Source organism: Hippichthys cyanospilos, chromosome 4 (assembly GCF_059441005.1).
Source record: "Hippichthys cyanospilos isolate Australia breed blue-spotted pipefish chromosome 4, RoL_Hcya_1.0, whole genome shotgun sequence".
Classification (NCBI taxonomy): Eukaryota; Metazoa; Chordata; class Actinopteri; order Syngnathiformes; family Syngnathidae; genus Hippichthys; species Hippichthys cyanospilos.
Window position 1 is genome coordinate 10,448,305 of NC_142372.1, and position 27,226 is coordinate 10,475,530.

General features: G+C 38.2%; 1 protein-coding gene across 3 annotated transcripts in view; it reads right to left on the bottom strand.

The window, feature by feature from the left end:
- mdga1 (MAM domain containing glycosylphosphatidylinositol anchor 1) overlaps nt 1-27,226 on the bottom strand; it is a 172,448-nt gene that overhangs the window by 44,722 nt on the left and 100,500 nt on the right. For all 3 annotated transcript variants that reach the window (XM_088413726.1, XM_088413727.1, XM_088413725.1), the window contains 5 exons: nt 17,282-17,478; nt 15,092-15,224; nt 6,638-6,907; nt 3,317-3,646; nt 2,101-2,400 (listed from right to left, as the gene is read on the bottom strand). In XM_088413726.1, coding sequence (XP_088269852.1) covers nt 2,101-2,400; nt 3,317-3,646; nt 6,638-6,907; nt 15,092-15,224; nt 17,282-17,478 — 1,230 coding nt within the window. The remainder of the gene's footprint in view (nt 1-2,100; nt 2,401-3,316; nt 3,647-6,637; nt 6,908-15,091; nt 15,225-17,281; nt 17,479-27,226) is intronic.

The following is a 27,226-nucleotide window of genomic DNA, read 5'->3' on the forward strand; positions in this document are numbered from 1 at the left end:
TTACGTGTTTATTATTTTATTGTGTTAACTTAAGAACCTATCAGTCAGTGTCCATTATCTTTAGTGATTAAACTCTAGGTTCTCAGTGGCACATGTCTAGAACATCAAGCTCTCAAGCAGTCATGTCAAGGTGCTTTCCTTTTATTAGTCTAGTTTCTGAGTCTAGTTTTCCAAGTCTAGTTTTCCCGAGTCTTTTATTAAAGATATACAACTCAAACTCATTTAAAGGCAGCCCACTTTCCAAATCTAGTTTTCGATGCTTGCTGTGGTTATGGTGAATTTCTGTGCATCAAGACTTTCTGCATTTTCATTTCCACGTCTTCTTCAGGGTCCAAACTCTGCTCCTCACTTAACAGCTACTTCAGCTACTTAGTCAGTGTCCACTGTACTTTACAGGCTAAAATATTAGTCTGTTGCTGAGGTTAATTACTATTACTTTCAAGTACAGTATTAATCCATAAAACACTTGTTTAGACATTAGCCTCATGTCAAGAGCAAAATGTATTACAGACGAAAAGTCAGTGACACTTCGATTTTTCAAACGTTCTTAGTTATTTCATTTGATTTGAGGGCCCACCACAATGTTTCGTCTCATCACCAGAGCACTCGGAAGGTAAACAAAAGTTTCATTAAATGCAAATAGGTTTGTCCCAGAGAAAGCAACATTGACCAAGCCTAACGTTTACAGCAAACAAAGTAAAAATCAATTTATAGAAGGAGGTGGTGTGTGGACGCAGTGTGGACGTGAAATGACAGGTAGGGAGAAAGCAACAATGAGGAAGACGAATGGCGCTAAAAGTGCGAAAGTGAGGGAAGTCGATGATTGAATATGAGCGAAAAGATGTAGGGACAGAATTACCACAGTAGACAGACAGAACAGTAGACAAACAGACAGACAAGGTAGCGGGTCGTCCCTCCGTTAGCTGATTGATGATGATGAAAATGGCAATGAGGAAGAACACTCAGGTGGGATGGAAAGAAGAATAGCATACAAAGAAAAAAGAGTGGAGGTCAAAGTGTGCCGAGCCTGCGTAGCTACTTAATTGCGCCTGCCATAAAAAAATAATGGATGGCATCTTTTGCTCACATTGATTAACAGTGCTAAATGGACAAACAAAAAAATCCAGTATAACGAGGCACAAATTGAAGACGTGTGAAATGGAGACAGATCTGTTTTTCAACACGTTCCTGAGTTGTTATAGTGTTATCCACCCTTCTTACTTAGTGTGTTTTTCATTGCCGTAACCTGACAATATCACTTTTATTTTTTTCATAGAGCCTCACCATCCATCTCCCTACCTTCGCTAATGCCACTTTTCCATTTCAGGCGCACTCTTAAACCTGCTTTTCATCCACACGCTCTTGCCGTGTTTCTAAGCTCGGTGTTTCTCTCTGCACCAAGAGTGCGGTGGCCACCTGGTCCATTAATCAGACTTGGCCAGTGTGGACAGCAGGGCTCACACAGTGTTGCCCTTCCGCCCGGCTTGCATTAGCAAGCCCCGTAAATCCTTGTGGAGGAAAGGAGCACAATGAAATCCGGTAATTTAAACGGCTACATTCTGCTCAGGGTATATCATATACGCTATATCTTGGCCTTTGGGTACCTCAGATACAATAACATAATTTGATCTTTCTTTTTATACAGGGTACATTTAACGATGCTCTCGACTTCTTCAGTCACAGAACCTCGAGGATCTAGCTGATTTAAATAATTAAAGGGCTATTAAACACGTTGAAGGGAGGAGATGATAAAGGCCAAAGGAGCATGAATCCCAGACACTTCTGAGTGTTAATTCAAACAGGTGTCAAAAATATTTGGGAATATATTTGATACCGACCATTACTTGATATAAGTCAGTACCTGGGGAGTCTATGGCCGTGTTTACAATTGTACTTTAGTAGCCTAGTCTGGAATGATGTAAAAAATAAACAAACACATAAGCACATTTGGTTTCCTGATTTTATGTTCACTTTTCTTTATCATGGACCAAAACCTGCCCTGGGCTGAACAAGTCAAAGAGGCCCAAGGTGGTACGAGTACTCCTGTCAAGGAGCTAAAAAGTGGATTCTTGAGGTGAAAATCTTCACTTTAACACTCACATTGCACATTGAGCAGGACCTGCGCTTCTCGCCGTTTGATGTTGAGACCGTTGTAAGGTGCAGTCTGGCAGCGGTAAGCCCCCATCATGTCGCGGCTTACGTTCTTCAGCCTGAGGCGGCCATCGGGCGTTTCCACCACAGCTTTCCCAGATGGCATCAGCAGGTCTTTTTCTGTGCGGGACCATAGGATCGGTGGACGGGGTTTGCCATCCATCACTAGGCAGACGAGCTCAGCTGTCCCGCCTTCTCGTGCAATAACCGTCTGACCTCCTGGCGGGACCGCCAGTATTGGAGGCGAAACTAGGAGGGTGAAAGATGCAAAATATTAAACCTACATCAATAAAAACCGCATTAGAGCGGCTTAAGACTTGCAATGCAAGGCATGTACAATGGTTAGGATGTACGAGAGTTGAGCATTGATATAAAAGACACAGATGGTGTCTGACAGTTAAACTTGAAATAGAGACAGATGGCAAATAAAAAGGTACAAAAGAAACTGACGTTAACAAGGCCAATTTTATTGAACAATCAGACCGCTTAAATGCAACATGGGAACCGTGAAAAGCAATGGTCGCTCAGCGTGGAGCGCTAACTGTGCCTAATTATAGAAGGAGTAAAGTAGATACTTCATTAATTGTAGTAAAATGGTACAAGAAAAGGCCCAAAAGAAACACACAGATATACACACACACATGCGCACGTTTTACGCTATGAGATAATGATCAAGTAGATGACAACTAGATCATTGTCATGACAATTCTTCAAAATAAAGTTGTCCAAATGACGTTCATTTCATACATGACATCATTTTTCTTTTTTTTTTTTTAAGCATTGTCTTACTTCCTTTATTAACAGCCATGTTGCCAGACAGCTGCCACTAGGGTACATGCTACACTACAGCACTAATCTGCAGTGCTCGGGTAAAAATCTCACCAATATAAAAAAATTCACTTCAGAGCGCACTTGCCACATACTACTTAGTATAGTAATTTATTGCGACTGTATTCACTCCATATAAACAACGCCCACATGGCTAATTAATATGGTAGCTTTTTCACATGCAGCTGATATTCTTTTCGTGAGCGTGCGAGGGATCCGAAGTGTATATATATATATATATATATATATATATATATATATATATATATATATATATATATATATATATATATATATATACATACAGTATATAAAAAGTAAAAGAGATCAATCTTACCACTGTTCTGGGAGATGTTGACATCCACTCGAAGCTCGGGCACGCTGCTGCCTGGGAAGTTTGCCACACAGCTATAGGTTGCCAAATCTCGGAATTTCATGTCCACAATCTCCAAGCTGCTGGTGCCAGGCGCCATGTCGGGGTCGCTGCGCAGCAGGATCAGACTGTCCGTGTTGAAGACCAAGGCGCCATTCTTATACCAGGTGTAGTTGACCTTGTCCTGAGGGTTGGCATCGACATGACACGACAGCTTGAGGTCTCGACCCATCTGGATGGTCTCGCTATCCTTGTTGGAGTCCGGCGTAATCTGGAAGGTCAGGTTGCTCATAGCTGGGTCAGCAACAGGGGAGGGCTGGTTAACTTATACAAAGAAAACTTGTACATATAAAAATGTAGCCACGACTTTTAGAATATGCAGTATATTCAGAAATGGTTAAAACATGGGGCAGCTTGGTGGCACTGCGTGGAGTTTACATGTTCTCCCCGAGCCCGTGTGGATCCTCTCCAGGCACGCCGGCTTCCTCCCACATTCCGAAAAATATGCATGGCAGGTTTATTGGACATAATAATTGTCCTTAGGTGGGTGCTTGATTTTTCGTCTATGTGTGCCCTGCAATTGGCTGGCAACCACTTGAGGGTGTCCCCCATTTACCAGCCGAAGTCAGCTGAGATATGCACGCAAGCCTGCGACCCTTGTTAGAATGAGAGGCTCCAGCAAATAAATGGATGGTGGATGGATAACCATATAAAACATATAAAGTAAAACATAAAATAATGAAAAATACTCGTAAATGGAAAGTATTACTGTTTTGAAAAAAATATTTCTAAAAAAAAATATATAAATATGTGGCTCAGGGGTTGAAATAATCCATTTTGCTATTTCAAAAAGCTGTTAACACAAAGTAATGACTGACAGATTAACAATGACTTGATTTGAAAAATAAATAACCAAGTGCGCGTTTAAATTTTATAAAAGAAATCGAGTGTGAAAATAAAAGGCTTGAGAGGAATGTGGGACAAATGGTTTGAGGCATTCGGATGATGCAAAATGACTCAAAGCGGCAAAAAGAGAAGAGAAAAGAATATTACAGAAGAAAGCGCGGGAGAGGAAGAAGGAAAACATGTGACATAAAAGGAGCCTCGCACAGAATAAAACAAAGTCGCTACGAGAGAGGAACAAAATCAAGGACAAAGAGTAACTCTCTCAGTGTCACATCTAATTTTCACGTTCAAAAGCTACCTTTTCCCCAGACGATTTTGACGCTGAATACAAAACAGTAAAAGGAATAGAAAGCAGCAAAGAGTTTAGGTCAGTTTGATTTCATCATCTTTTAAAGCCTGCTAGACATGCCAGGTAAAGTCATGTGTGAGGCACTCACCATATGTTTAACATGCATTGCTGTCCGGAAACAAAGCCGCCTGTCTATTATGCACAAATGCTCAATTTACTGCATGTGTGTGTGTCTACTAATTCACTCTTTCTTACTCAGTTCACGCTCATGCACACACACGCTAAATGTGTATGTGTCTCATTTGCTGCCTTGTCACCTGTGTTGGCGCAATGATGCGTTCAGGCCCATTAGGTTTACAGGAGAAAGCTATCCAGCGTACATTGTCTACGCTGTTAGCTAACAGGCGAGACTCTCACTAATTGCTTCCAGTCCGCTACAACTAATTGGAGTGAATAGAGATGATTAAAAGGACTAAAAATAGCTGCAGGGGCCAAGCAATGCAAAGCTTCCGTATCAACGGTCGTGGAGATTTGGACTAAAGAGGAATACTTTACCCTCCCATTCTGACATGATTCTCGCCACTTTTCCATAATGAGGGATCAACTGTCCATCAACTGTCCACTGCTTGCATTAAAAAGATGCCAACAGTGTTTAAGGGCGTTGCTTTAGAGAATTTCAATAAGGAGTACTTCTTTTTAATACATATTTTATGCCGTTAAAATGTTTCACAAACATGCACTTAAATTGGAACAAAAACACAGTATACGTAAACTAAAACACAACTGCTCCAGGATGCTGATGTAGCCATTTGCTTCTTTTAAAAGCTTCTCAGTCCTGTTGATGGTACAGTAACTAGAATAACTAGTAGGACAACTGCATCTATGCATAACCAGTGTAAAAAAAAAAGTACAATTACAAGAGTCAAATGTAATGTTTTATGATTAAAGTCAAAATATGAAATAAGACAATACTATTTTGGTATAGTTACAGTGTTAAGAGAATAGAGTAGTAGTTCAATTATTAAACTAAAATGAAGTATAAAACAGCATTCTTTGTTTGATTTTGTTTCATGTTCAAGAGCCATGCACTTCTAAATTTGGAGGCAAGTGGCACCAACTGATGAGTCAATAAGCTGTTGCAGCCTTGGCAGAAAACAAGCACAACAAATCATGTGTTTTTGAACTAATTCAATGCCAATGCATTAAAATCACTCCTTCATTAATATTCCTTAATATTTAAAAAAAACAAAACAAAACAAAAAAAAAACTACATAAAATTGTACCTAGGATTGAATGTCTGGACTCTGTAAAGTCGTATGAATACGCCGTTGAATGAGTTAAAGAGGGAAAGTTTACACACAAAAATGGACTTTATAAAAAAATGCATTAAAACCAGAACATTTTCTTAGCCACTTATCTTCACTAGAGTCGCAGGTGTACCGTAGCCTATCCCAGCCATCTTCAGGCAGTAGGCGGGATACATAAGCCCTGAACTGGTTGCCAGCCAATCGCAGAGCACACAGAGACAAACCACCACTCACACTCACAATTAAACCCAAGGACAATTTGGAGTGTCCACTAAAACTAGCATTCATGTTGTTAAGGAATGTGGAGAAAACCCACACAGGCATGGGGAGAACGTGCAAACTCCACACAGGAAGGCCAGAAACGGAATCGAACCATGCTGCCATTATGTATAAACATTAAGATAACTGTCCTTAAAGCAAAGTTAAGTGGTTGATTTGCATGCATACTGTCAGATGTACTTAGTCGTACTTAGTCTTTATTTTGTGTTTATGTCTGATGCGGTTTGGCCCCTCTTTATTGAGGTCCAGTTTACTATATGCCAAACTGCTGCCTCTTGCGAAATGATTTAAGATGAGTTCATGGCCTCTCAACAGTGCCTAAATCTCCAAGTCAAACCAAAATAATTGGACGAAAATGGCTTATGTCTTGACAAACCCACAAGTACCTCGAGGCACCACTCCACCTCGTTTAATAGTAAATCTTCTTTTCTGAAGAAAGACTATTTACTCTGAGGTCCTACATACAAATGCCCCCCTTAAATGATTTGAAAAAATAGTACTTACTTCTGACAACGACATTGATGTTCTTACGAGCCGGGTTGCCCACATTGTTGACAGCCGTGCAGTTGTAGAAGCCCGCGTCTGCGGGCGTGACGGCCCTCAGAATCAGCTGAGAGCCGCGAACCTTGGCGTTGAGAGGAAGGGGTCCTGGGTAGCGTGACCAAATCACAGTAGGCGGCGGGAAACCTGCGGTCACTTCGCAGGTGATGACCACATCCTGCCCGGGATCCGCCACCACCGTGTCGTTGACGGACAGCCTCACCATTGGTGGAGCTGGGAAGTGGAGCCACCATACAGTAGATTTAACAGTTCGTTTGGACTTACACTTCATATATAATGAATAATTTGATGATGAAACCTGAAGAAATTAAAATCCTAATGAGGTTACCTTCAATACTTCAAAATGTAGAAGGTTTTTCTCAGTAGGATTACATTATGATTGCAGCATTAGAATTGATTGATCTCAATATTGCTTCAATTTTAGCATATCACAGTCTACCTTTGGTTTAACATTAATCATTTTTGGCTTCTGCAGTTTTTGGGTAAGGTATGAGTATATCACATTTTGACTTTGAGGAGATGCTACCATGCTTACAAAGTGAGATTTGAGCTGACAAAAGGAGAACACAGTATAGATTTAAAGCAGATTTCAAATGTGTATCAGACAAAGAAAAATCAAATCATTTGGGTACTGAAGCCCTCCATTTTTTTTCCCAATAGTATCACTCCAACCAATCATTTTGTAATCGGCTAAATTAGAGATGCACATCAAAAAAGGGCGTAAAAAAGTTGAAAGTCTCCAAGATAAGCTATAAAACATGTCTTCATGCATTACAGCTCTTACATATGGGGAGAGATCTGCTCACTATTATTCACACAAAAACACATTTGTGATTTTCACGTGCTTTTGAGATCCAAAAATAAATTTGCTACTTATTTTAATTCACATTTGCGATTTCCAAATGTTTTTTCAGATTCTCTAATATTTCCACAATGTTCACGTTTGTGCATGTTGTGTATGCATTTATCATGACCATGATCATTTGTAAATATGCAATTCTGCCGGTGAGCTGTGGAATGTGAGTTGGTGAATCTGCGGCTACACGCATTTATTTGTGAGACAAACGTCATACACGATATTCACACACACAGGGACTCTGATATTTATATGCCAAAAGGACCATTCCTCCTGTTTCCACAAGAAGAGTGAACACGAAGAAGCCGTATCAGATTTCTCATTTAAAAGTTGTGAGAAATAAAGTAGCGTAGTAAAAAGTAGTAACAATGTTTGTGGATCTGAAAAAAAAAAATACATAAAAACTGCATCCTCTTAAAAAAGATGAAAATAAAAATCTCATTTGTGAATGCGAAAAAAAAGGAAAACTGTGAATATACAGTATTTGTATATCTCAAAAACGTGAAAATCACAAATGTATTTGTATGAAAAATTTTTGGACAAATTATACTGGTTGACAAGAATCATTGGCAACTTTCAAGCTCCGACCTTAAAATGTCCCAGTGAAAAGTAAACAAAAAACATGGCTGACGGCCCACAATAAGCTACAATTTATTTTGTGAATTGATCATTTGACTTTCAGCAGCAGTCTGGACAACAAACAAAATCTATTTGGCAGAACATTTTACTCAATTACTCATGTACTATCTTTATACACTATTTTCCATATAAAACCAAATGGATGGTTTCAAACTATGTGCTACAATACTAATAGATTCCATAAATAAATGACATCCCTGTTTTCTAGGACTAGCATATGCTATAGCTTGCAATTATTTCTCAGAAAGGGGTAGACAGAAAGATTTTATCCCTTTAGTTCAGCTCTTTTAATTTGAATCAACTAATAATATTTGGCAAAGATCTTTGTGATTAATTGTGTTAAAAATATTTTATTTCCAAGCGTGGCAGGCCAGTTGAAGTAACATGACTCTTAGTCAAAATGCAAACAGGAAGATGGTTTGCTGTATGGTCTTGCTAATGCCAAGCCATAAAAGCACACAAAAATGGAGCAAAACTGGTGTCTTTTGCATGTAACAATTGTTACCAGGTACATCCAGCAGTCCACAACCCACCAGAAAATAAACACTTCAAAAGCATGACTCAAGCACATTATCCTCAAATGAACACATGCTGCCATCCCACGACTAAGCAAAACAAAGCAGCAAATGTTAAGCATGGCTGCTGGTGCTGATTGCAAACTAAAGACGTGCCCGTTAAGGTAACAGTCTGATCTGTTTTTAGACCACCTGCAATTTTGTCATAACGATTTTAGAGTGTGGTGGAAGTAGATCAATAATCCCTCAGTGTGACTTGCTAGTTGCCGATATTTTTACTAATTGTCGTTCTGCTACCAGGCATGCACGGCACAGAAAGGTACTTTAGGAACGCGAATATATGCAGGCACCTCGAGACTGAGGTCATATGGGTATCACATCCCGTGCACACCACACTTGAGAGCATCTAGAACTGTGCTGGAATAATTCATTGGGTCTCCACTGCAGTTGCTCTGCTGTGTTTGCTAAGTGACCCACATTAATCGTGGAAAGTTTGATTCAAACGGACAAAATAGTGTAGTCTCCTGTTTTTCTTATTATTTAACAATGCCGTAGTACATTTTTGCATGATATTGATTTGATTTGACGATTTAAGGATATTAATTTAACAAGGCATTTTGAAAGAAAGGTTTTAAATGAAAACAAAAATTCTAAAAACTTATCATCGTTCTGCGTAATGATCTAATTTTACAACCTGCAACCAGCGATGCAGCCTTTAAATTAAGTTTCTGTTAAACCTTTTTGGGGTGCGTCTTAAAGTTTGGTGTGGCTTCTGAAAGATTTGCTATATTATTGAACTCATTTAAAGGCATATACACATTTTAGCATTCCTCAAGCCTAAGGTTTAAAAATTAACTGAAGAAAATGCCGAGGGAGCATTCTCCTAATTATTGGCCAGAACCCACCAAATATTTACCGGTGCATTATTTATTCATTTATTTTCAAACTGGACTTACAGAACAGTACTATATACAAATACCATTCTTCAACATTTTTGAGGAGCAAAGGATAAACTATTGGGACACACTACAAAAATATAAACCTGAACGAGCCGATTAAGAAAATTGCACGAGCCAACTGTACTGTACAGCACAGCCAATAGGAGAGCAGGGCAATGAATGTGAAGGGCTCTGACCAATGGGGGTGCAGGATACAGGAGGAGGAGTATGAATCGCTGAGTTTCAAGTTCAACCAGTATCTCTTTGAGCATGTGAGTTTTCGCTCATATATTGAATATTTTTTCTAATTAAAAGGCAAAAATTTGGCAGAACTTTTATTTGTAAAGTGAATATATTGTGTACAGAAGGATTTTTGTGTAGAGGTTCCACTGTATTCTGTACAATATAGAATCTAGGTGTGTTGAGATCTGGCCTATTGTCAAGTGTCAAAAAAACAGAAATCCCATTGCAAACTGTGTAAAAAAAAATGGCAGCTTGTGGACCTCACATTCTGATTACATCATCAGTTTAGTTCGCAATAAACACTCAATACAAAAATGGTCACCACATGGTCATTGGTCAAACAAAGCATTGCCATTTCAAAATAGAGAAGATAAAAAATGAGGTGTATGTGGAGAAAAGCAAATATGTGAGTGAAGAGATACGTGAAGTGAGGATTAGAGAATTATAGCTTCAATTTCCCAGGGATGTGTGGGTGATGGCGACAGCGGGATCAGCCGCCGCTCGTCCCTAAACTAATGGGATTTGTGCGTAGCGCCGCACTCGACACGCAGGTAACAAATGTCTGCATCCTCAACGCTTGCGCCGATTTACTCGCTACTCCATTTTCTCTCTGTCACATTGTCAACACTTTACATAGTTGTTGTCTGCACGATAGGCTCTTCAACCTCATATTCTTGCACACTCGCTGGACGCAATGTTCGATACGACCACACAATATGATAAGATCCAATACCGGAGGAACACAAAACAAGCCTGCGTTTCAAAGATAACCACACTCAGTGTTTATTGACACTGTTGGACTGATATCCATTTAACAAGCCAGATAAAGCATTTACCATACCCATAAAAACAAAGTGAATTGCTCATAATGTTGGCGCTTTAAGATCTTAAAGCGGCAACTGCGACCGCTATGGAATGAAGTTCTTTTTGTCGCCAACTTTTTTTGACGAATATTAATCCTAGTACACTCCCTAAATGACAATCTTTCTAATAGAATTCGGCAGTTGTGTTTTAAAAACACACTCGGTCATTGTGAAGTCAGTGGCTGTTTTCTATTTCCACTGCACCCCTGTTACATTTTTAAATAGTGTCCTAACCCTTCATGCAAGGGGACCACATTCAGCAACTTAGATTAGTATTCAAACTGGACCCTAAATGACCTCTCTGAAATCATACGAGGTTTTTCAGCCAATCAACACGGACCGGTAATGATAATAATGAAACATTTATGGGGGCATCAGTAGCTCGGTCCAAAAGGACTTGTCTTTGTGACAGCGGGGTCGAAGGTCTGACTCCCACTGAGCGTTTAAAACAAAGACATTAGAATTGGAGAGATCCTCTTTAGCACTGTTGTTGGACCTTTGAGCAAGGCGCTCAACCCACTCTCTTCAGGGGCACAATGCCTTTTTCTCTATTGTCTGTTGTGACAATTTGTTTGTATTCAAAATGAAGTCGAAATAGAATAAAACTTTCCAAAAATATTTAATAATCGGGCCTATATGTCTAAAACTGCATTGTGGTTAATCATGGGTTTGAGGAATTGGAATTAAGCAAAATGCACTTTTTTTAATCCAACTCAAGAGGCGGCCATTTTGTCACCTGCTCTCGGCATCACAGTTGCTCAGGGCTCAGAGAACAACCAATCATAGCTAAGCTTTAACATCTGCATAGGGCGAAAACAAGTCCTTGAGTAATTCGAGTACTTAAGGTTAAAAAAAATGCTCAAGGCATTTTTTTTTCCTAGTCCTAGATACCTGCATAATAGTGTCTCTGTCGTCAATAGCGATGTCTAACATAAATTAACTGCTATCTAGGAGAGCTCCTGTGCCTCGTGTTGGCTGGTGAGAGCAGGATTACTTTTCAAAGGCTGTTTAATAGACATAAATCCAGGGTGTCCCCCGCTTACTGCCCGAGGACAGCTGGGATAGGCACTAGCAAGCCAGCGACACTAGTGAGGTTAAGTGGCTATAGAAAAACGATTGATGGATGGATGGACTATACACTTTGAGGTCAACAGCCTGAAAGAGTTGCATTCCTACTGATCACTTTTTAACAAACCAGGCAGATTCTTTCTTTTTTTTTCATCACATGGGTAATACCTATGGGGAGAGATTTCAGAAATAGTATAACTGTTAAGATTTAAGTGAAGTTAAAAAATGATGAAATTAACAAAAAAAATAAAAATGGTCAACCACCATTTTCAAATGTGTTATTTGGTCTTATATATATATATATATATATATATATATATATATATATATATATATATATATATATATATATATATATACGGTATATATATATATATACGGTATATATATATATATATATATATATATATATATACGGTATATATATATATATATATATATATATATATATATATATATATATATATATATATATATATATATATATAAAGACCAAATAACACATTTGAAAATGGTGGTTGACCATTTTTATTTTTTTTGTTAATTTCATCATTTTTTAACTTCACTTAAATCTTAACAGTTATACTATTTCTGAAATCTCTCCCCATAGGTATTACCCATGTGATGAAAAAAAAAGAAAGAATCTGCCTGGTTTGTTAAAAAGTGATCAGTAGGAATGCAACTCTTTCAGGCTGTTGACCTCAAAGTGTATAGTCCATCCATCCATCCATTTTTTTTTTTTTTTAACCAAGCAAAAAAAAAGTATATTTTGTCATTTCTATCTAACAACAATTTCCTGTAGACATTTTGAAGACCAAAAGTACTCAATAGCTGAAGCCTTGCGGGTGAGTGAATGATGATTAGGGTTGAACTTTGTTGTATTCTTAAATGGTCACTTTACAACATTTTGTTGTGTACTGTAGACTCTGTAGTGCTTTGCCATTAATGTGATCTTTCACTATATATTCTTGGAGGTTTGAGCGAAACGCGAGTCGCTAAAAGTGCACCACTGGGTGTCATTTTAGCCACACACACCAAACAAATCTAATAACTTGAAATAGTGAAAAGGTTGAGAGCATATTTCTTTCTTACATTTTTTCAGCAAATATCTTCAAATATTCATAATATATTTAAAAACTAATCAAATTTCTTTTACGATCTTGAAGATACAAACATTGAGCCTTTGTGTAGTTAAATAGTGAAGTTCGAGTATTTAAGCAAGTGGTCCAAAACGTGAAAAATAGTGGTTAATCCTCTGCCATTTCCAGTTGATATGTCATTGAGGTTGGTGACAATCTAATATTTTGTTGTATTCCTCAAAATAATTCCAATCTTGTTCTTATAACTTCTAATAGCACTTTGCTTAACATGACGTGCCCTCATCCCCTGTTGCTGCCCCTGTATTCATATTCGGGGGGAAAAGGATTTGGCAGCTGCCGTCAGTAAGTGGTAGGACAGGGATTATGATCCCAAAAATCAATCAATCCCCATGTCCCACCGCAGCGATGGCGTGACCCAGTTGGTGCAATGTAATCCAAGCGGTGAGTGACGCCACAAGCTCAGTGAAGAGTAATAAAAACAAAATATTACAGATGATGAAAATAACTGTCTATGTCTTACAGGATCCGGTTCGCCGTTTTGTGGATGTACCTCAGTGTTGTAGCACTCTGTTTACTTGGGTTACTGTCTTTTGTTATCGTCCTTTTCCTCTTTTTTTTTTTTTTTAAAGGGGATTGGACTTAATTTGACTACTATAATGTGTACTATTGCTAGATATGCTGAAAGTCATTACCCTATTTTATTACATTTTTCACTTTATAGCCCATTAATGTCTCCTCAGTGCTTAAACTCATTTTAACTAAAATATCAGATATAATGTATATAGTGTATATATATAAAATACAGTTTAATGTTTTAAACGTACTTTAAAATGAGCACAATTTTACAGTCTGTGCACTTTAGTACAATTTCTGGTTGGACTAAAAATTAATTAGTTCTTTCATTTTACTACATTGCAGTCATTCAAAAATAAAATTAGGTTGTTTAAATGCTTTACATCTTACAAAACTACAAGCAGGAGAACTTTTGATGATACACACAAATTAATGCACACACATGCAAACAAGAAGAGTGGGTTTCCGTCATTATGAAGCTGTGAGGGTCAGACAGACTGGTTGCTTTGGCAACTTAGTGAGTTATTATGCCAGCATCAAGAGTTGCATGCATGTGCGTGGGAAACAGATAGGAGATGGAGTCTTTGGTTTTAAATAAACCATTAACTACTATCAAAAAGTGGACAAATGCATGTCTGATCATGTCAGGCTTCCCTTAATCAGAAAAAGACCTAAAGTATAATCTTAATTTGTAAAATCACAGCGACCATAACCTAACACGTTTGTGATGACTTCATGTCGTTCTATCAGCTTTTTCAATCTCCGTGCTTGTCTGTTCTTTTTATGACCTCAGTATCTTTTATACTGCACATTTTAAAGGACAGCCCAAATTATCATATTTCCTTTCAAAATCCAATATTTATGTTGTTTTCGTTTTACTCTGCGGTCTTCTTTTAACAATACATTTTTGTGCATTCCTTGAATGAGAAGTTATGCATTTTTTGTTCCACAATGTGCAATAGTTCCTTGGTATTTTAATAGTATTCCTGTAAAACACTTTCTTCAAAATGTACAAAGGATCAAGAATTACATCGGTTAGATAGATAGATGGATGGATGGATAGATGGCAGGACACTATGCAAAGAGAAGATAATTCAATTTTGTTGAAATGTTCACTGTTGTAAACTCATATGATTAATATCGGGATCAGAGCGATATGAAAAGCAAAGAACAGCACACAAAACCACCAAGCCAACTTCAAGAACAAGAAAGAAAGAGTAAAGCAGGGCTTTCCCTGGCAGTGTATCAGTTTGAACATAACGAGGCTGACAGAGCTGTCAATGACAATGTTGTTGCTGGGCGGCGGTGTGGAGATGGATATAGCACTGCGGACTGAATTGGAGATAACAGGCAACGTGACAACGGAATTGCAGCTGACGGCTCTGTGATGCCTTTTCAACAAGACGGGCTGACAATTGGGTGCACCGGGAGGCGGGCAAGAGGAGGGATGGAGCACGTTTGAGGGGAAAGTGAATAAGCAGCAGAACAAACACCGAATGAGGAGGACGTAGAGCAGTAGGAGTTTTTCAAAAATAAAGAGGACTGATGTGATAATAAAACCTGAGCAGCGGGAATCGGTCAACACAGCATCTTTTTACTTACATGTGCTGTTTGTGAGCCTGAAGGTGACCGACTTGTCTTCAATGTTACACACATTACGAACGGACACTTGGCAGGTATAATTGGCAAAATCCTTTGTTCTCAGGTTTTTCAGCTTCAGGACCTTGGTCTCACCCTAAAGTGTAAAAGAACAAACATGGTTTGAAAGCAACCTAATTTAAAACATGGAAAAAAAAATGGAAAAAAAGGGACAATTTACTGGCACATATTAAAATGTTCCTATCTGAAAGACCTCTTTCATATTTTATGAGGCATAGCATGATAAACAGTCACACAACCACACATGCCCCAATTATTTCCACAGACCAATAAGATTGCCACTGCGATGGCAAATCTGTGTTCTCCGCACTACGTTCCCTACTGTTTCAATACCCGCTGCGTTTGTTCGATACCGTATAAGCGTCGACTGCAGATGCTGGGCTAATCAATTCCTTGCCAGTCTTGACAAGCACTGTTCTCGGCTGTCTGGACAATTGAACTCCAGGGATCCTGTTTTGTGGTTGACTGATACTCTTAGAAGCGCAGTATAAAGGAGACTTGCTTGTTTTTTAGGACTGGGAGATCATACTTGTGGACATTGATTTTGTTTAGTACAACTTACTGATCGGTAACTGATAGTGAGGTTGGCTTGAAACAAATACCGTTACCGTTATTTAAACAAAATCCAGCACATTTTAAAAGTGAAGTAATTTGTGATTTGGTAGATTGTCACACAATTTCTCTTCGCTTTGTTAGTTGTTAGGGAACATTTGTGAAAGGAGGGAGATCCACTGCGTCACATATTGAAGGGTACGTTTGTTACTTGGAGGTTAAAGGATTGATAGGAAAATCTTTTGGATGATAGGTGGGTTACTCAAGATAGGCACAGACTAATTAGGAACATTCGGAAGTTCTCAGATAGGGAACAACGTTGGAGAGATCTTTGGTCTGATGATCAGTATATACTGTAAGTCAGTAGGTAGGTTGACGTGAACATGGAAGAGTTACTATACTCAATAATGCCAGTTTTATTTGTAAGAAAGTTCATATTTTGCCAAAAGGTTATTTGTTAGTTTAATTATTTATCATGTATGATTAATACCTTCAAACACTAGTAGTATAATAGAACTAATAGTATCAATCAAATACAGCTGTGGAATATGCCAAGACCATGCATCTTATTTCAGATTTTTTTTTTTTTGCACTTTTTATGCTGGTCCTTCTTTTGCACACTACTTGTAAATAGTTGTACCTCACCTACCATGCACATCTGCACATTACTGCAGGTATGTTGCACAATATTTTTGGTGTCTGTGCATAACCTAACCAATTCTCACCACAGTTCATTCTTGTGCTCTATACGGGTCTGTTGTTTCTACCTTGTTTTTTGTCTTAACTTGGTACTTATTTTCACGACATTCATGTGGCCGCCAAAGTAAGAATTTCATCACTCGGAGAAACTTCTTTCTACACTCTGCACGTGACTCTAAATACTTTGACTTGACACGTTTTTGTTTTCCACTTACTATGTGTCTTTCCATCACCTTCAAATTTGTGTAAAAACAGTTTTGACACTTGTGAGTTTGTTTTTTAACCATGTCGAAAAAGTAGTATTTCACAAAAGTGTAATGGAGACTCAATTACACTGGTCTGTGACCCCTCTGGGTCACGTATGGGCAACTGCCCAAAATGAAATTAAAAATAAAAAAGGAATCCAAAAAATCCCCTCGAGATTATGTAAACAACTCGGCATTGTTACAGTACAGTATATTATTGTTATATGCTTGTATTTGCGTCTTTGTGAGCCTACATTTGCATTTGTTTGGTCATCAAAGAAGAGGAAAGCGTAGGGTTTTATTTTTCCTTACTTAGTCGCACGCTCTCCTAGTTTTGTTCGACAGTTGGATATGCTCGCGGGTTTGCTAGGTCAGACCTTGTTCGGCAAGGAAAAGCTAGCTTGCGCCAAAAACAATTCACCGATAATCAAAATGGTTTCACATTTATTTTGCAAAAAATTTCAACGCAGCTACTGTCAACTAGAAAATGACATCATCTATACTCAGGGATGATCAGGAGGCATGCATATAGGAAGGTAAAGTAATTAGCTTGTTAATTGCTTAACTTTGTCTGCTTTTAGTTGTTTGATTCATTGGTAGGTAGTATTGTTCAGCCATTAAGGTGAGTGCTTGGTACCTGTGTGTAAAGTGGCTCGTAGATATCCACGCCATTGTCTTTGCTTTGCTCAATGAGCATGTTTGCACGCTTCCAGATGAAGCGAGCAGGCGGGTTGGAGTTGACGGTACAACGAAGGAACACCGTCTTCTCTTGGTAGTAACTGCCACGCACGTCACTGATGGTCTGGTGAACAGTCAGAACTGGGGTGTCCAAATCTGAAATATAGGATACTAAATATGACCTCACGGCATTGTCAAGAATAAATAGAATAAAATAACAGGCAAATTTCAATTCGTATTCAGACACGCAACACTGTAATTAAGCATTGTTGTATAAACTACAAATGATGAGAAATAATTGTTGCTGTTTCATTTTGTCATTTGCCTTTTTTGCGTTGACATTTTTTGACAATCACTTTTTTTGATGGACATTTATATCATATCTGACATTATGCCATGCTTCCATGTTCACTTCCTCAATCCTGGTGTCATCTCCCTTTCCCATCATGCATGGAGGCTGCCCTCCCTCAGCATCTGCCATTTCTCCAAATTATTCTGTCACTTCCACTTCTCATTAGCATCCGACCTTCCCTGTCCAATCCTCTCGCGCCTTTGCGGCAAGTTTTGTACTTAATGTGAGCAAATTGAAAGAACATGCTCGTCGAAAATGATAAAAACACAAATACATTGGTCTTGCCTCACACTTTGCATTTTATCTCAGCGGGATGGGCTGACGTCTTTGCTGCTGCGGGGTTCGTGGCAATGGAACAAGGGAAGTACTGTACTGTACTCTACACGCACTGGACTGATTGCATCGTTAATCTGACATTCGAGCAGAACAAGGTGTAGCTTAAGCATGCTAGATCTTGTCTGTTGCTGTAAAGGGCAACGTCGTCATGAATGTGTTGTTCTACATACACACACACATCTGGATTCAGGGCTCGTGGCTACTGGAGATCACCAGAACAGATGGAACGCAAATACAACAGCAATTAGAACATGAGTTATGATATGGATGTACGTAGGAGCAAAAAAATACAATCGGATCCAATTCCTCAAGGTTTACCACTCATTTTGATCAAAAAAGAAAAGCAGAAAGTAGGTCTGACTGACTGAAAATTTGACAAAATGTAAAAATGAGGTTTTGCACAAACGGTAGAGTGCTGAATGGTTGATTTTACAACACATGCTTACAATAGAGACTAACTACTTGATTGTATGTTTTTTGCACAAGCTGTGAATGCCATGTTTACATTAAAAGTAACCCTTATGTGGTATTTTCTCTAATCCTTTGATCTTTACATCGAATCATTAAATATCATCATTAAAGCGATGAAGGAAGTCACGAGGAAGCTGAAATATTACCAAGGCGGTGACTACAAGTAAATGCTGAGCATGGCCATTTATCACATTACCAAAATGCGCCATCCTTTGGCTAAAATACTGCAAGAATGATGTGGAAGAAAATGACCTCAAATTGGTCAAAACACTGCACAAGGGTGAGTAGACATGATCACTGTTTGAACATTTTGCACAGGATTTATTTTTGATTGAATAAAACCTTTAATGCAAATCATCAGGGATTGTTCAAGGTCGGAAACATTCGAAAGGTTTGCAAGATATTCGCTAAACATTCGCCAAATGGTCACCAGATATTTGCCTGTACCATTCTTGTCGCAAGGAAGAGATGAGCAGCAGTGTGGTGGAGGAGTGGTTAGCATGTCCACCTCACAGTTCCGAGTCCCGAGTTCAAATCCACCTCGCGCCTTTCAGTGTGGAGTTTGCATGTTCTCCCTGAGCCCATGTAGGTTCTCTCTGGGCACTCAGGCTTCCTTCCACTCTCCAAAAACATGCATGGCAAGGTGTATTGGACACTCTAAATTGTCCTCAAGTGTGATAGCTTGCTTGAATGGTTGTTTGTCTCTGTGTGCCCCACTGACAGAAGACAACTGGGATAGACACCAGCAAGCCAGCGGCCCTAATGAGGAAAAGCGGCAATGGAAAATGGATGGATGGAAATTTTGAATCAAAATGTCCTCACGACATGAGGAGTACAAGTGAACGTCTGGCAAACATTTTGCAACCTTGGACAATATTCTTGGAATACAGGCTTCAAGTGAATGTTTGTTAGGTACATGACTTCAAGTCAATGTGTTTAGACAGTTTAAAGCAGACAGTTTTCAAGCAAAATCCAATGTACCAACACTTGATATTAAGCACATCACGCTGTTCAGATATTATTATTATGATCACCGAGCATAGCAGACGCTCCTCCAGTCAAGCCGTCCAAAAAGTTCAAATTCAAGCAAAACCTGAGCGCGGCGTACTGCGAGTGACCCCGGCTAAGCCGCTTACTCTAATACATCTCTCGTACTAGAAAGTTGCTCTCGATCTGTTTGGCTGAGATTTTTCTCAACGCTCTCTGAAGTGTTCACCTGTTTTCCCTCGCTTTCATCTCACCGCGGACGCCCTGGTTCCGATAACGACAACATGCCGCTCGCGACAAAAGGCCCAGCAGGAGGCGACACAGCGAGGCACCGCCGGGCGCTGTGAGAGGCGATGCCAGCAACGGGCCTTCAAAAGCTGGGCGCTTATCAAAGGTATCTGCAAGCTTCGCCTTGGCAATGCCAATGTGTGACTGTGTGTGAAGGAGAGCTGGCAAAAAGAGTTGGGATGAACACATTCAAATTTGTTTACTTGGTTTGGGGGATTGTGCTCAGGCAAGGCAGATTTGTCTCCTTCCCTGGCATATTATTTGCAGTGTAGTGGTAGACCTGAATATGTAATACGACTCTGTGTGACAGAAAGGAAAAGAGTGCTGTCAATCTGTCTGGAAGATTGACACGGTCACAAACAAGTAGAGACTGTGAACTCTCAAGGAATTTACTTTATAGTCACTAAGGATTATGTTATTTTGATCACATTATGTATGAGTGATATGATCGTGTGTCTAGCAGTGTCAATAAGTCTTGAATGTTTGTTCATTACTTTGATTACAAATCAATCAAAATCGTCTAGAGTGAATATGAGGGGAAGAAATGAAATTAAATTCAGATTTTTTTTTTTTGGAGGGGGGCACATCACCAAGTCCAACCATGAAGATTATTTCCTTTCTAGATACTTTTGTGCTCATGAATGTAAATAACCTAGAGGATTTAAACTTATAAGCACAACAGTACATGCTTTTGACTTAAAATGTTTTTAAGTCAGCAAAACAATGAGAGATGTTATTTGTTTTTAGGATTATGTCAAACATTCACATGGCTTTCCCTTTTCTCCCGCTTAACTGTGTCATGCCATGATTTTGAATATAAAAGTATGTATTGCCAGAGAGCCTTTTTAAAATATGACTTAGTAGCACAGTGCTAAAAGAAAACATTTGAGTTACATCTCTTTTACTCGACAGGAACAAAATTGTATATATTTTTTCCTAAAACAATCAAAATGATATTTTTCTCTTCACAGAAATAATAATCAACGTAATATAAAATATAACATTAAAAAATAACATTAAATGATTTAAATCAATGAATACAGGAATGAATGTTTGGGATTTACAAGCTTTAAATTTCAGTAAATAATAATGTACTTCACTGAAAACTTAAGTTTTAATAAACTTAAGTTTATAAAAAATTAAAAACATATTTTTTTAATTCATAAAAGACTTGTTTGTTTAAGAAAACAACCAACATTTTTGAAGAAAAATAAATTGAGTCTTTTATTTGACCATAGAAACTGTGACTGTTTTTTTTTCTTATCTAATTTTGTATTTAAATGTGGGTACACACTGAATATTCTTCAACTTTTCAACATGATGCAACACAGTTCAACAAAGTTGCAAATCACCATAACAGCAATAACCATATTTTAAAATGCATATCCATTCGGCTGTCAATCGAACCTGAGCATCTTTGTTATCTACAACAATGATTTTCATTGTTTTGTTTTACATGACAAGCGCACAGAGGAAGCATGCACTCGAACTTTAGTGGTTGTGAGGCCCAAGTAAACAGTATCGCAGGATGAAACTGCAAGTGTACAAAAAAACTGTATGAAACTTTAATGAAGTCTCTGATTTCCCCATAGTCTTCCCTTTTACACACACAGCTTAGATCACTTCCACTCTACCTGCTTTTGTTGGCCACAGCATTTAATGTACATCTGTTTACCTTCTTACTGTATTTCAAGCTCAGCCCCCCCAACACTCACATAAACAGTATGTGTGCATTTTCACCTGAGCTGATGGCTTTTCAAGTTTAAATCAAACCCCCGAATTTGGTTCTTGGAACATTTTGTTCTATTAATAAGAAGGGCTTTTGTTCACGAGACAGCATGAAAGAGTGCAAATGAACCATTTTCAATTATTGCTCTATTGGTCGGATCAGAATCCATCTGCAGCAATGCCATAGAAAAAAAAAATCGACAGTAAGTGTCAGGTGTTTCAGAAAGAGAATGGATGCATAAGAACCTTTTTTTTAGTGAAGTCTGATCCAAGGCTGTGGCGGTTTTAAAAGAAGTTAATATCAGCGGTTACTTTACACCATCGTCTAATCACGCTATCAACTATTCAACACAAGAACGTATGGCTACTGCTGAGAGGTTGGTAGGTAGCGAGCAAACTAGCAAAACAACTTTTTTCATGCAACTGCCATCAAGAAGCAAGTCTGATGACAAGTGATTTACTGGTATTCAAACTAGCAAAAGCCAGCAAGCCTTTCCCCGAAGGGGACTTTCTTAAAGAGTGTATGATAGAGACTTCAAGTATTTTATGTCCTGAGAGCAAAAACAAATTTGAAATAAAACCGAACCAAAACAAAAACATGTATCACTTATCACTTATTGAAGTAATTAACTAGCAAGCTAAACAATAAACCAGCATCATTTTCATTATATTGGCATTGGACAAAATAAATGAGTGATATAAAGGACACAGCTCATTTCAAGATAATGGAGGATTTGGATGTGGAATCCCTAAAAGGAAATTCATGGGGAGAGGACTTATTTAACCATATTTAATGCCATCAAGTGGACATGATTGCGATTGAAAAGTGAAAAAGGGAGCTGAACATTTCTTTTTTTTTGTTTTTCAACTTTTCGTTCAGAGGCATCTGATAAATGGCCTTTGCTGACTTTGATGGTAAGTGAGAAGAATTACACAATTTGACCTCATTGGTAGCACAGTGAACCCCTTTATTTTTTGGGAGAAAACAATAAAAACATTATTTTTGATGCCGTCTAGTGGCATTATGTTGCCACAAGAATCAATGTTGAAGTCATTTTAGGAGCTTCATTTAGAATAAGATGTGTTTTGCCACCTTCTTGTGGCATCTTCTTGCAGTAAAAGTCCTCTTTTGAATCGAGTCAATTACTTGTGGGTTTTCACTGTTGGCGACAGGGCTCAGTATTTATACACTATGTCTGAAGCCCACTTAAAACGAGTGCCAAAGGCAGCGTATCGGTAGGGGCGAGATGCCTTCATTACACAGCTTATACAAGAAGAACCATGGCATAGATTTCCTCTGAAATAATCCATTGTAACAGCTACGCTTGAGCAAGTGTGCTTCTGTAACAAGTCAACTGTGTTTTTATAACAAGTTGACCTCTGCTGGCCGATCACCGCCACCCGCCCCTGTAGGAGGACGACGCCTTCGAGCCTCCAAATCTTCTTTGATTTCCAATATCATGTTCTGTTCCCTAATAGCGCTCAGGGAGTAGCCGGCCATTAAGGGAGCAAAGAGAAGATGACAGGCTCAATTGAGTGAGAGCGTGTCATGGAAGGGAATTAGACCTGGTGTGTGGACTATATGTGTATGCGTGGGGAGGGGTGATTATGTGGCTGGGATGTATGATTGCTATCGTACAACACACAGAGTGGCAAATGTACTTTTCTGAGTAAACACTTTAATGGATGGTGATACACTCAAGGTCAGGATTTCTTTCAGTGAGTTTGCCTTCAAAAAAATCAGATTAAAAAAAAAAAACATCTATTATAGTAAAATGTATTATCACTTAATAATTCATCAAGGATTGGTTCTGTTTGGTGTGAATTACAAGATAAATATTGTGAATGTACTTCATTGCAGCCTATCTCTAAAATTATGATCGTTTAAAATGAATGCTTTACTGACACGATTATATATATATATATATATATATATATATATATATATATATATATATATATATATATATATATATATATATATATATATATATATGTATGAGGCAGGGTGCACCATGCACTGGCCAACATCCATATGCAGCTTTTTACATTTGAGATGCAGAAAACGTATGATTGATGATTCTGAATTTGACCCACATGTGTAAAAAAGTAGGTTGCAAAAAATAGAGACATCATTCATTCAAACTGATTCCTAGCCCAGAGCTTCAAAGGTTTAACTGCTGCTGAGTTTTGCTTTTCTTTGGATTTTTAGGGCCTTTAAAAATATCTGGAAGATCAACAGTTGTCATGACATCACACGATACTCCGGCATTTCAAACATGACCTCAGCATATCCGATTAGAGCTCATTTTAATGAGCATCAAAAGATCGACTCTCCATGTGTTCTCCTTTTTCTTTGGCTTTGGTGCCACTTGGGGTTTAAATCTTGGTCCAGGACCTTCCTTGTGAAGTTTACACGTTCTACCCATATGCTTGTGTGGGTTTTCTGAAGTTACTCAGGCTTGATCACGCATTCAAAAAGCATGCATGTTAGAATAATTTAAGGCATGCAATTGTCCATAGGATTGAATATGAGTCTGTTTTATCCATATGTGCCTAGGCTGATGAGTACATGGTGCATGCAGTTTCTCAGACCAATGGATGGATAGAGAGTGTCCCTGTTGTTGACCTCAGCGGGTCCGTGGTACTCACTGATATGCCGGCTGAAAAAGCACTATATGGCAATATTGCTCACAGCTGAATAACAGCTGTCTGCCAATTCTTTCTTTTTCAAAACCGTATGTGGAATTTTGGGGCATTGCTGACCACACACACACACACACACACACACACACACACACACACACACACACACACACACACAAAATGACAAATGTTCATAAAAGCACAAGCATGCAAAAATGCGCACACAAGCAGATGCAAGAAAAAAGATGCAGAAGACTGTGCCTGCAGGGACACAGACTTGCCATTTGATCCAGCTTTGCGTCTCGTCAATTATTCAGCATCCCTCGCATAGACATAGCGCTAAAGAGGCCATGAAACATGCACAAGGCCCACATTTGGAAATAATAAGACCACTGCCTGTACTTAAAAGTCCAAGGAGAGGAGGCCAGATTGATTTATTGATTTGGGATCATTTTCCACCAAACTCTCCTTTTTTCATTAAAAAAAAAATGTGAGAGACAGTTGGCTCTTTTGTGCTTTGAAATGTGCTTAATATTTAGGCTGATATTTGCACCTTTCATTTTAACAACTTCAAACCAAGTATCTGAAAAAAAAAAACACGCACGTATGGAGGAAAGACCCAAAACACTCATAGTGGATATCCAGACCATTTCAATGGTGAGGAAAATATCCTAATCACGGTTCCATTGCGTTGCAATTGAACAATAGGAAATTATAACAATAAAAAAGAAGGCTCAGAGGCACTTTAGTGTGATTTCCATGCATTAATGCATATCAGCCACAAGTGATACTGTCTATACATATTACAGAAGAGTGAGCGATGCAGAGTATTCCTATTACATTCTGACTAGTTCCCCACATGCAAGTGAATTGCAGTGACCTGCAGCTTAATAATGATATCATTAGTTATAAAAAAAAAATATATATATTATTTTAGTCAGTTGCATCACTATGGCATGGTTGCATAAGATTCCTGAGCTCACTTCACTCTTGCCACAAACATTCCTTTGCCACCGAGATAATAAGACATTGCATCATTTAGCAGATGGCTTGTGTTCACAAAGAATATTTCTTAAGGACAGTCATGGGGTTTGGTTGCAGTTATGGGTACTTGCATTGTTTTTTTGTTTTGTTTTTGTTTTGTTTTGGTTTTAAAGAAACCATCACACCTAAGGAAGAACAGTCAATTAGAGGGACAGGTGTGACAGACTAGGTTATTGAATAAAAGGGTATTGAATAAAAATTTAGTTATTTCTTTTTGAATAAAGAATATGTAAATATTTTAATAAAGTAAACACTGATGAGATGTTTTAAATCTTCCTTTTTTTTTTCTCAATACCCCAAATTGCCCAAAAAGTGGTACTTGGCTGAAAAGATATTTCACAGGGGGTCCATCACTAAAAAAAAATTGAGAACTACACTACCAGACAACAATCACAAACAATACATTGGTTTAATATCGCACAAGGTCAACAACACAGGGTTAAGCAATCAATGATGGAACGACAGTCAATTCGAAAACAGCAGCAAGTATAACAATTTACCACAAAATGTACTTGATGGGCAAGCTAACAGTTAGCTTAGCTTGACTTTCTTCTCTTTAAATTCAAACCAAAATAGCTTGGATTTTTTTTTTTTTCTTTTTGTCTATTAGGGCATTAAGGCTCATTTTGCAGGGAACGTACAACGCGTTCCTCCCAAACTTGCACTTACACAATTTATTCTGAATCATAATGGTATGTACAAGACATAATTATGAGCTGGTCTGCCACGACTGTGTAAAATGTCATTAAACATTAATAGTGGAATGACTTATTATCTCAGGCAATAAGAAACTCATTTGGGCTTTATTGTTTACAATGTGTTGCACTTGCAGTACAATGTCGCAAACGTGTATGTGTTAACGAATAACGCATAAATAATGTTCACTCTCTCAGCCACCTGGTGCGCAAAAAAACAAACAAAAAAAATTGCAGTGACTATCCAAATTTCCATTTGTACTCATACTTAATAAAGTATAGATCAGCAGGTGCAATTATGATTTAGAAAAAAATGAAGAAAAAAACAGAAGAAAAAATACCTGTATACCATATAAACAGTTGAAAAGCCTTCCTATGTTATTAAAATACCAAGGAACTATCTTACAATGTGGAACAAAAATGCATAACTTCTCATTCAAGGTGTCATTAAAAGAAGACTGTAAAGTGGAGTGGCGCAAAACCAAACAACACAAAACCATCATGATCCATATTTATTGTAGCGTGATGTGTAAAGAAACAAAAATAAAATAACACATGAATCTCTGTTCCGTGGGTTCGGCCCACGGGAGTGTGAAACAAGAAAATCCTGGCATGTGCCTACAAGTCATTTCTGAAGTTATCGAAGAGAGCAGAAGAGAGGATTAAGATTGCCCTTCTGACATTGTCTGTGGTCATAATGACTTCGGGGTCAAGTTGTAACTGCCGAGAACTATAATCCACTATTATTACACTGTATCCAATGCTTCAATGTGCATGTGTAAGAATAAACAATTTTGTGTGGTAGCCTATCTGATATTGGGGAGAGTTTTTACATCACAAAAGAAAGGTGTGTTATCCTGTTTTCACATAAAATGGGGAACAGAATACACTAGCACAATCTTAGTGCGGACCAGAATAGCACTGTAAAATTGCGCATTGCGCATCAAAACAGCTATTAATATTTTCATTATATGATTAAAGTGTACATGTGTACTGAAAATGAAACATGGGACACCCAAACTACAGATGTGCCATTTAATGTAATTTTAAAAAAGGATAATTCTCACCAAGATAAAAAAAAAAAAATCTAAGTTCATTTTATAGACAAAGGGCCAAACATGAGTTGAGCATTTAATGTCAACCAAAGTATAAAGCTGCACACTATTTATTTGTGGCTCGACTCGTCCTGGCTATCCCCTCTGCCTATTAAAAGAGTATTTATCATTACAGCTATTGGCTATTCAGAAGTCCTATTAAGAATTAATTAGCTGTGAACAACATGAAGATTTACTTTGAGGCCCTCCAGCACCTTCCGAGTTCAATATCGAACTACAGAGCTGTATTTTTTTTAGATGCC